The 10,719-nt window shown below is 42.0% G+C and overlaps 2 protein-coding genes across 3 annotated transcripts; one reads left to right on the plus strand and one right to left on the minus strand.

Moving 5' to 3' along the window:
- Positions 1-538: 538 nt before the first annotated feature.
- Positions 539-4,076, minus strand: LOC109516384 (protein FAM167A). The gene is made up of 2 exons (XM_019870897.1): positions 3,706-4,076; positions 539-1,448 (listed from the first exon to the last, which is right to left on the minus strand). The coding sequence occupies exons 1-2, from the start codon at positions 3,892-3,894 to the stop codon at positions 1,167-1,169; spliced, it is 471 nt and encodes a 156-aa protein (XP_019726456.1). The 5' UTR covers positions 3,895-4,076; the 3' UTR covers positions 539-1,166.
- Positions 4,077-5,699: 1,623 nt separating this feature from the next.
- slc30a8 (solute carrier family 30 member 8) lies at positions 5,700-9,830 on the plus strand. Of its 2 annotated transcripts, none has more exons than XM_019870895.1 (9): positions 5,700-6,079; positions 7,218-7,375; positions 7,467-7,613; positions 7,860-8,013; positions 8,109-8,275; positions 8,380-8,492; positions 8,918-9,023; positions 9,115-9,249; positions 9,383-9,830. In XM_019870895.1, the coding sequence occupies exons 1-9, from the start codon at positions 6,006-6,008 to the stop codon at positions 9,526-9,528; spliced, it is 1,200 nt and encodes a 399-aa protein (XP_019726454.1). In that variant the 5' UTR covers positions 5,700-6,005; the 3' UTR covers positions 9,529-9,830. The 2 variants fall into 2 exon arrangements, with proteins under 2 accessions (XP_019726454.1, XP_019726455.1); XM_019870896.1 differs by lacking the exon at positions 5,700-6,079 and adding an exon at positions 6,664-6,770.
- Positions 9,831-10,719: the final 889 nt, after the last annotated feature.

Consider the following 10,719-nt stretch of genomic DNA (forward strand, 5'->3'; position numbering starts at 1 on the left):
GCAGGGTAAGAAAAACAAAAGAAATGCTTTGATTTTTTTATTTTTTTTTTTTTGCTGCATTATGTTTTGCACTTATACCAAAATGTGCTTTCATTTTTTTTCCTTTAAGGTAATGAGAAGAGAAACTTTTGGTCATAGGACAAACAAAAGAATCGCTCTTGCTTTTTCTATCTTATAGTTGATGTTGGAAATAAATCTAGAAACTTGATGATGGTTATTAAATATATCCATGTGTCATTCTTTTAGAAATGTACTTGATTCGCAAATACAAAGCGTGGAAAGAGAGCCCTTAGTCATGAATCAGCAGTACAGTTATTGGAACCGCCATTGATGTGCCACAAGATTGCGTCAAAGCACTACTTTGAAGTGAGATAGGGTTCTGGCCCAAGCCCAAAACAGCGATTAGGTAAGTAAGTATTCAGTACTATTAATGTATGTTTTTTCTAACGTTCCCATGCCTAATTTTTTTTTTCTCATCAAGCCAACTGCGCGTAAGCTTTAAAAATGTCAATCTGAACAAAGACCTGACACACTTCGGTGCTGTCACAATTGCTTTAATTGTGGCGTTGTACATGTCGCCTCCATTCCGCATGCCGTTAAAATCGTGAAAGGTCAGTGAGCTTTCAGGACTAACGACCCGTGGCGATGTAACCTTCATCCAGCGATGGACAATAGCACACTTGGCAAATCAGACCTGAAAATTCTGCTGCTGTCGAAATTTGGAACGACACAGACGAAAAATATCGAGACTCATGAATCGATTATATATTCGTTCTTCTTATTTTGACATTTTGTACCGATCCGTGCCTGCCAACGTTTCTGAGTGCCTATTTTCTGTGTCTCAAATCTCAAGCCCTCACATTGGGGATAGAAACTCGTGGATGTTTCAGAAGGTGTGCCCAAAGAAAAATGGATGCGATTAGCATATACTGTCGTAAAAGTAAATTTGTCGCACAAACACGAAGTTACACAAAGGTGACAGCGCTTGCCTTTTGGTCAATGCAAAATAACAATTACGAGTCAAAACGAGTCACAGTTTCATGGGTGGGAGACATGTTGCCCCCGATTCTTCATGTCGAGCTCATTTCCATTTTACACCGTCAAGCCATGCAATTTTCGCAAGGAGTTATAAGAGAGACGGACGGGACAAGTTCTATGACACTTTTTCAAGGCAGAGAGCTTCTCCTGCTGAAAGATTTCCCGGCGAAGGAAGTGGAGTGAAGACACCAAGGTTTCTTCGAAAAGGGAAAGGGTGAGAGCTCCTCCCCCGAGCTGGAGTAGACGCTTCCCTGTTCGCTCTCCGAGTACCAGGAGCTGCCTTCCTCATTTAACTCCTCCTCCTTCGCCTCCTCCTCCTCCTCCGACAGCTCCTGCTTGAGCTCCTGGATGCCGGAATGAAGCTCCATCAGCTGCCGGATCAGCACTTGATCTTGGGATCGCATCTCCATCTGTACACGGCACGCATCACCTTTTAGCTTAATAGACAAATGCATAGACAACTCAAATCCAGCCTTGGAACAATTAAAAAAAAAAATAAACATACTGTTTTTTTCTTCCCCCAGTGGAAAGGGCTTTTTGTGAATCAATGTTCAATGTTTTTTTTTTTTTTTCAAAAATATCTAGTCATTCAAAAAGTTTGTATGATTGAGCTACTATTTTCATCCTGCATGTCACTTCAAATTCGTCAAACATTATTGGGCATACAATACTTGCGCTGCTGATTAGAGCAAATTTAGCCATATCTGCCATCTAGTGGTGAATGGTGATATTACATAAAACCGTACAGTGGAACCCTGGTATTCGCAGCGACTGAATCCGGGCCAGCCTACGAATAGCAAAAATCTGTGCATAGTTGAGGGGGGTGGAAAAATTTTTTGCTCAAGGCCTGAGTTGACAAATTGAGTTTCTTTGAAATTGCTTGTCATTGTCATTTAGACTCATCCAGCTGAGTAGGCCCATTCAAAGTGAAACCGCTTCCACTTTAATTGGGCATTACCTTCTCTCAAATGTAAATTCTTCTTTCTGAACTTCCTCTTCTGCCTTTTTTTTTTTTTACTACAAGTGGCTGTCTGATTGCTGCTTTCGTCAAATGAGATATTCGGAATTAAAAGCAAGGAATGTCCCACACAAACAAAAAAAAACCCACCCACTGCGCTGATCTGCTTTTCTTTTCTCTGCTCATGACAGCTGCAGCTCGAAGACTGGGCTCTGCTTGAAAATGCTACCTTTTGTTTGCAATTTGAGCTACGAGACAATAAACGCAAATTGTCCTTTCACTAAGTTGGTGATGCCAACACACCGCCGGGCTTCTATTCACACGCTGAGCTGGACTTTTTACTTGTGGGTCTACTTGAACTTTTGAGGGCATTGCTCAGCCTGTCGTTGACTCACAATTGGAGTTCATGATCACCAACCAAGCATTTTCAACACCGTGTCATGCACATACTTTAACTGGATAGGAAATAGGAAGTTTGAGTATGAGAAGTTAGGGATTTATGATCATTTGGAATTTTTCATGATACTTACCGTATACTGTATTCCGCACTAAAAGGCGATTCGTAGTATAAGGCGCAACTTCAATGAATGGCCTATTTTAAAACTGTTTTCATATATAGGGCGCAATGCATTATAAGGCGCATAAAATAGAATAGAAGCTACAATAGTGGCTGCGGTTGCGCTATGCATCCACTAGATGGAGCTACGCTAAATGGAATACAATACAATACAGCTTCATTTATGAAGGGCTTTCACAACTGCTGCAGTTGAAACAAAGCGCTTCACAGAACATTTCAAATACTACATTCAAGAAATCATAATATTGATCCATATATGAGGCACATCAGATTATAAGGCGCACTGTCATCTTTTGAGAAAATTGAATGCTTTTAGGTGCGCCTTATAGTACGAAAAATACGGTAGTTTTGATTTGGTTTTGTCTTTTCTTTTGTTTTTAATTTGGTTACATGTAATTCGATTTTCGATTGGATTTGGTAGTTTTTAATTCGTTTTTAATTTTTTTTTTTTTTTTGCAAAATGCTTCCTGTTTGGTTTTTATTAGTTTTGGTATGAGCTTTACTTAATGGGGTATTTGCATAGGTAGGTGAGTAAGTCGGTCAGTACATAGTGGGTCCGTTTGGAGGGAGGTAGAATTGTTGGAATGAGTGAGTATGCTTCTGTGACATCATGCGGGCCACTCGGTTACCATGACAAGCCAACTGTGGGAGCCAGTCAATGAACCTCACACTCGCTCACACTTTTAGGTGCAAACAGACACACTTGTGGATTTAGGACTTGTGGACACAAACGCACACAGCCTATTAGACTGGAGGAATGTCTAACGGTTACGGAGGGGGAGCTGACATTTTAACGACGTGACTCAGATGTATCTTAGGAACAAACGGGCTAACGAAGGCTTGCCCCCCCCCCCCCTCCCGACCCCCCAACACAAAAAGCACCCAAGTGGTCATTTTGTGAGGAGATAAAGACCTTGAACTTCACTCCCGAGGATTTACTGGAGTTTGACCGTGAACTCAGTGACACAAAGGGGCTTGACAGAGTAACTATCCTTCCATTTGCATTCACCGGGATGAATGTGTTTCCATTTCAGCTCACTGGAAGTTTTATCACGATTAAACAGAATGTCATGAAGTTCTAACAGCAATTGAGCAAATGTAGATTTGAACGATGAACATTTCCCAGTCTTACCAGTTCCCTTCGTAGCCAGGCTAGTGCGCTTTCAATGTCCAGCTTGTTTTCCTCTCCAGCTGCAACTCCATTCCTGGGGCAGTCGAGCCTGCTTCGAGGATCCCTGCACACTCCAGCGGGCGTGCACGCGTCAAAGGTGGCGGCCTTGCAGGTGAAGTCCCGCAGTCTGGTTAGTACCACTTCCATCATGTTAGGTTGAAGACAGCGGCTCACTTCTCAGGGTCAGGAGTATTTGGCCGTGGAGCCTCGTCTGGTTCCTGTTATGAGTTCCTTGGCACTTAAGGGGCACTTTCTCGCCTTCCTCCGCCCTCCTCTTTCCTGTCGCTCGTCCCTCAAACATCACCACCACCCATCTTGGCAAAGAAAACTAGCATCATTGGAGCGTGAATGTGACGGAGTCGCCCTGACGTCAGTGAATTGTGCAAAAGCCTGACCTATACTTATGCATCACTTTTTTTTTTAGGGCGGGGGGTCTTGTAACAGAAACTCAATGGTAATTAGCATGAGGAGAGGGGACATTACCAGGACAACCACCATCATAACTAAAGGATACTGTGGTGTGACGTACATTTTTTTTTTACGTGCCTACTAAACAGTGTGAGACTTTACATTTATAAAGCAGCATTTCAATTCATAAACAGTCATGTGTGACTAAAACACTTGTCCCGCCATTTTGCTGCTTCTCCGTATCCCTTGGCAACCCACTGCACCGTCTATTCACTCGCACAACTGTTTGGCAAAACAGGACGACTTTTAAGATTCCATTGAATCGACTAAAATAGCCTGCCGGAGGCTATTTTAGTCACTTGTTTTTTGGTTTCTTTTTGAGCATCTAAAAAACAAAAAACAAATGTCATTTCAGCACTCCCTGATGCACGAATGGGCAAACTTTTGGGGATATCACGTTTTCCAAAACAGATCGGAGTAGAACAATGAAACTCTGAGGTGTTATTATAAGAGGCCAAATGTACACCCTGTCATCATCCAACCTGTCAGCAAGCTCACATATTTTGCTAATCGTGTAAGTTGAGGGGTTCGTTGTTTATGAATGGATGGCTCTAAATTAAGAAACGGCAAACGGACAGATGCATTCCGTTTGAATGCAGCTTTATTGAATGACGTCTGCACCGCAGTAATATCGAGCAACACTCTCGCTCGGCAACGAACTACTTCCTGCTTTCCCCTTACTTCAACAGCCAATCAGAAGCTATCAATATAAAATATGTCTAAGTAATTATTAAATTGTAATTTAGGTCATTTTAACATGAAATAACATGAAATAATATGACGCTTAAACAGAAAACGATCATAATTAATAATATGACATCAGTTTACAATTGCATATACAGTACATTGAATGTTTTCAGTCAATTTATTTTTAGACTAATAGAATACAACCTATTAAAATCAATGAATATCAAGTTCAATGGAAAATCTCAACTTTAGGGGGTGAAAGCGTGAGATGAACATAGCCAAAATTTGTAAAAATAAGTTGAAAAATACAACTCCACATTGGCAGCCCCACGCTTCCGGAGATTTGAATGGGCTGGATTGGATTGAAGAATTTGGGGGTTATCACCATCCAGTGGCATGTTTAGGTAGTGCACTTATTTAAATGACAAAAAAGTAAACTTACTTATTCCACACTGTCAGAGATGCAGGTTGTGTGTAGTTACTAATATAGTTCCCAAAAATGGTTAAAACCAACTGCCAGACCTAACTAACAAAAATCGTGTTGTCCAGTGTTATCATTATCGCGATATATTACAAGGGGGAATACTTTTTAAAGCTTATTATGAGTGGACTCATCTCCAACTACATAGCAACTTGTTTTCGCAGTCACAATTGAGACAGATCGGTGACAAAAGGTCAGTACTATCAATAGCTGCAAACAGAAATCTAGCATAGGAAGAATTAAGAGGATAAGTGCTGGGTTTTCTGTTTAACATTGTAGCTATGAGTATATTGTTGTAAGTTCTGTTTCGTTGTTGTTTTTTTTTTTTTTTTTGCACACGGTGCTTAGGTCACAAGGCTGTCGGATGCATCGAGTATTAAGGCCGTTTGCACACTGGCTGCACGGCACTGACTGACGTTCAATCAACTTCAGACCAAGTAAGGACAACAATGCTCCGAGAAGATCCACTCAATTAGCTTCCAACATTTTAAATTACTTTTAAGCAGATCCTTTTGCACACTATTTATTTATTCTTCAAATTTGCTAGTTTTCGAGTGTTTTTTTTTCCCCCGTCTCCTTGAATTGTGAGGAATTCCCTTCAGCTGTGACGCTCACCGTGCGAGTCATGTTTAAATCTATGGATCCCGAGAGGTTTCGCCTTGTCTCTGATGTTAAAAGCAGCTACGGTAACTCGGGAAGGTAAGACGTGTATGTTTTAAACTGCTGACATATATTGAGAAAATTCAATTGGTGCATTAATCATATTCAATGTAACCTTGCCACAAACGTACAAGATTTTTTTGTACTGTGTTATTAAGCGGGTGAGGTTCTTTTTCTTCTTCCGCTTTTTGTTTAGTTCATTTTTTCCCCACACGGGACTAGACCCTGATGGGATTAGCAGTGTGCAAAAACGGGACGTTTTTATTCGGTCAAGCATGGGAACGTGTGAAGTGAGGGCGGGGGGGAGGGGAGGGGGGGGGGTTTATTCGGCGCTCCTTGCGCGGTTCTACCAAACTACAAACGTAGCACTGTAATATTGCACAGTACACACAGTAAAAGCACAAGTGAATAGAATTAAAATGTTTTTCTTTTTTTTTTTTTCCGACCGCACTTTCTCGTTCAATACAAAGTATGTACATCCGGCCCGCCCACAGTCTCTGACGGGCCAATACAGAGACTACCAAGTCAAAATAAAACGTAAAATATACACAGTAGAATACCCTTATTTTGAAAGTTGAATTTGAATTTTCGGTGAGCTGGTGTGCAAGCTAGTACAAGCAAGGTAGCAGACAAGAGCCACGCTTTGTCTTTTCGCTCTAGTTTGCGACCCCTCCAGCAATAATCTTTCCCAAAAAAGAGGCTAGCAAAAAATGACAACAGTGGTCCTAATGTTAGCAACATTTTTTATTTCCTGCACAGTGGAAGGAAGACAGCGAGATTTGGCCTGATAATGCTTTTAGCAAATCTGCAGTTTCACATCCTGTACGGATTGGATGCACTACAGTGTTCCCTCGCTACTTTGCGGTTCGGTGATTGAGGATTCACTCTATCACGGATTTTCAATTGCAGTTTCACCTCGTTATTTTGGCACGTTTTCTTGTTATTTTTCTTAATGAGTAAGCATCCCAGCCAGAAACATAGTGTGGTCTTACAGATGAGCGACCGCCGCCCGGTGAACTAAGTGATGATTACTAAAAACTATTTTTTGAGTGTAACTCATTTTTTTGTGACGATGATCATATTACTTTTTGACACAAACCCGACTATTCAGCTTTCACGCATTGGTCTACGTATTGACGGACATTGTTTTAATTCCATTTCTCCACATTGCTTGCAGCTTCGAAGCACTGAATCACGATGTCAAAGCTGCTGTCAAACATTGCCATGACAACAGCCACGCGCAGGAAGACCGCGCGCGAGAAAAGAAAGTCGCCAGGAAGAGGTTGTATGTGGTGTCTGTCATCTGCCTGATTTTCATGATTGGCGAAATCCTTGGTGAGTCCTGATATTTTTAAAAATACTATTTGCTTATTCATCACAAATTTTTTCACTAAATGTGTTTTACTGTCTTCCCTTCTCTTCTCAGGGGGCTATTTTGCAGGAAGCCTTGCAGTGATGACCGATGCTGCTCACCTGTTGGTGGACTTCACCAGCTTCATCATCAGCCTGTTGTCCCTTTGGCTCTCCTCTAGACCGGCGACGCACAAACTCAGCTATGGCTGGCATCGGGCGGGTAAAGCGCTAGAACTTTTTAATATGCTTGAACTGAAGTCAAATATCAATCCACTTTCTACGGCTCATCCGCTTCAGGGTCACGGGTAAGCTGGAGCAATGTTCTTTCACTCAAAAATGACTCGAATGTCTTTTTTTTTTTTTCTTTTCAATGAATCTGAAAACCTTTTTCAAATAACTTGAATCCTCTTTTCTAACTTACTGTTCTCTTCTTTTCCACTCTGTGTTTATTTCCTCATCCTTGCAGAAATCCTCGGCGCATTGCTGTCAGTGTTCACCATCTGGCTGGTAACAGGAGTGTTGGTTTACATGGCTGTGGAGCGTCTCATCAGTGACGATTACACCATCCAGAGCACAGTCATGCTCGTCACCTCCGGCTGTGCTGTTTTGGCCAATGTTATGTGAGCACAGAGCACAACCGATTTAATCTCCAAACATTTGAACATGATATTTACTCAACGACGTCTGCTGTATTTCAAACACGCTTTTTGACTAGTATGGCCCTCACCCTTCATCAGTCCGGCCATGGGCACAGCCACGGAGGGCTCTCGTCACATGGCCACAGTCACGAGAAAGGGAGAGGAAAAGGAGATGCTCAGATTTCCAATCATGCCCATTTCGTCGACAATCTTGCCGACGTAGAGCAAAACCGAGACGGTCAGGGTATGTTTATTCACAATGTACTAATACAAATGCTTAGCACCCACTGTAAAAAAAAAAAAAAAAGGTCGCCTGTAATGGAATTCATCGGTCAATATTTCTTGCAGGGGCCCGAGTGCATCAGGCCAACGCCAGCGTGCGCGCAGCCTTTGTGCACGTGGTGGGAGATCTCCTCCAGAGCATCAGCGTGCTTGTCAGCGCCATCGTCATCTTCTTCAAGGTGAGGAGCAGTGCACAAGAAAGTACACGCGCATCCCTCCTTCTCATCTAAAGTGTACCGAATGTAAATGTGTGTTTCACAAGGGCAACAAGTTCCGCTATGTAGCCATGATCTGGGAAGCTGCGTTTGGACAAAAGTAGGGCCTTGGGACCATCTTGGTGGCAAGGAACTATGTTGGAATCAGTTGACGAGTTCCACATACACAAAAGTAGCACATTGCTTCAGATTTGTGGTATCATAAAGCAAATAAAACTTTTCAGAGGGGCATCAGTGACTGATGATTTTCACCGTTCACAGTCCCCGTCCTCACGAATGGCTAAATACGACATGCCATTGCGAATTCCGCAGTGTACTACGATGTCTTCTAAAATTGATGGGAAACATGGATTTGGTTGAACAACAATTGTCTTTTGATTACATTTCAGCCAGAATACAAGATGGCCGATCCCATCTGCACGTTCCTCTTCTCCATCTTAGTTTTGTGCACCACCTTCACCATCATGAGAGATATTCTGATTGTCTTGATGGAAGGTGAGGCGCTCATGTTAAATAAATCCAATGTATTTGCACAGACTGTCGTAGCTGCAGCTTTGCATGCGTTCCAATAAAATCCGTGTCTCAGGTGTCCCAGCAGGGGTGAGGTACGGCGAGGTCCGAGAAGGTCTGCTGGCAGTGAAAGGGGTCACGGCGGTCCATAACCTTCACATCTGGGCCCTCACAGTCAATCAGGCTGTGCTGTCTGCGCATGTGGCCATAGGTGAGTAGCAGTTTTTTTTTGTTTTTTTTCAGGGGGGGGTCTACTCATTATGATCCTGTGCTCTCTCAATTGCAAATATCCCTGCTGTGGAATGAATAAAGGTTATCTTATGTTTCCGACCTTCTCGTCGCAGATGAGTCGGTAGATGCGCAGACCGTTCTGCGAGAGATGACGCAGGCCTGTTACTCCTCTTACAACTTTCACTCGGTCACCATCCAAATGGAGCGACAGGCTGACCTGAAACCTGGTTGCACCCTGTGCGAAGACCCGAAAATGTAGAAAAGCCTGAGAAGTTGTTGCGTTGTTGATTTTTTTTTCTACTCTCACTGTTTGTTATGTGTGCAAAACTCTGAGGTCTGTGCTTTACATGTTCAAATTGCGGCGCTGAACAAGGAAGACAAACGACACAAGTTCATTTTCTCAACTAAGAGTTATCTCTGTGCTCGTTTTATGTGATTAAACAAAAAATCCCCAAAACAAAACTTGTTTTAAATTTTGGCTTTGGACACTCCAACCACTTTTCCATCAGCATTGTAAGTTATGTGTTAAGATGACATTTTCAATAAATCAATACCTGTAGACCAAGACCTCTGCTGCCTGGATTGACGCACAATGTTGAGTGCGCTCAGTCATAACACTCCTTAATTTAGCTGCCGTCAGACGACATTTTCCCATTTCCAGTTTGAGTCCTGTTCAAGTTTATCTGCTCACCCCAATATCAGCCTTGTGTCTCGTGATTCCCTTTTACTTTTTACCTCACTGATTCTCCCTTAAGCCTTGAGTTAATGACCAAAACACTCATCACTCACTCATCAATCATCATCATTGCAATTATCATCTCTCTCTATTTGTGCATTTGTGCTCTCACCCACGCTTCATGTTATTATCTCCTGAAACAAATTAGCCCTATCGCCCTCCCTACAGGTATGAGTCATTGGGATTTTAGGAATAACATTCATATATTATGACAAGCTCACTGGCAGAATTAAGTCATTAGAAAGTTGGTGGCGGACAAATGAATTTGGACGATTAGTATCAGTCATAATTTTAAGGAGTAAAATAATAAGCAATCGGGCATTACTTTAAATGTGTGCCAGACAGATAAAATTAAATTGAAACCCAGCCTGTAACCTCAAATATGAATGAATCATGTCAATTAAGTAATTAGTATTGGTATCTACTTTCAGTTCTGGTCAAGCCTTTAGTTAAAATCATTTTTTCTTTGTTTCCAACAAGGCTCCTATTCCAGCCAATTCAGATAATCAGAACATATGATGAAGAATGTATGTCCGACAACATATATACTATTTTTCATTGGACTAAATAATTCTCTAGGCTGAATAGAGAGGCATGCATGGTTGGCAATGTTTCATTTTGGGAAACATGCAGGGCATGTTGCCTGTTATTTGCTAAGTGGACCACTTCATGGCGCTGTGACCTTAGGTAACATAAACTCATGGCTTTTAAAAG

The sequence above is a fragment of the Hippocampus comes genome, unplaced genomic scaffold (genome assembly GCF_001891065.2).
Source record: "Hippocampus comes isolate QL1 unplaced genomic scaffold, H_comes_QL1_v1.1 scaffold35, whole genome shotgun sequence".
In the NCBI taxonomy this organism is placed as follows: domain Eukaryota; kingdom Metazoa; phylum Chordata; class Actinopteri; order Syngnathiformes; family Syngnathidae; genus Hippocampus; species Hippocampus comes.

Bases quoted from the DNA above. Each gene is read 5' to 3' on its own strand.
- slc30a8 (XM_019870895.1), top strand. From the start codon at position 6,006: ATGTTTAAATCTATGGATCCCGAGAGGTTTCGCCTTGTCTCTGATGTT. The intron at 8,014-8,108 runs GTGAGCACAGAG...CTTTTTGACTAG, and splicing joins GCTGTTTTGGCCAATGTTAT to TATGGCCCTCACCCTTCATC. The intron at 9,250-9,382 runs GTGAGTAGCAGT...TTCTCGTCGCAG, and splicing joins GTCTGCGCATGTGGCCATAG to ATGAGTCGGTAGATGCGCAG.
- LOC109516384 (XM_019870897.1), bottom strand. From the start codon at position 3,894: ATGATGGAAGTGGTACTAACCAGACTGCGGGACTTCACCTGCAAGGCC. The intron at 1,449-3,705 runs GTAAGACTGGGA...TGCCGTGTACAG, and splicing joins CCTGGCTACGAAGGGAACTG to ATGGAGATGCGATCCCAAGA.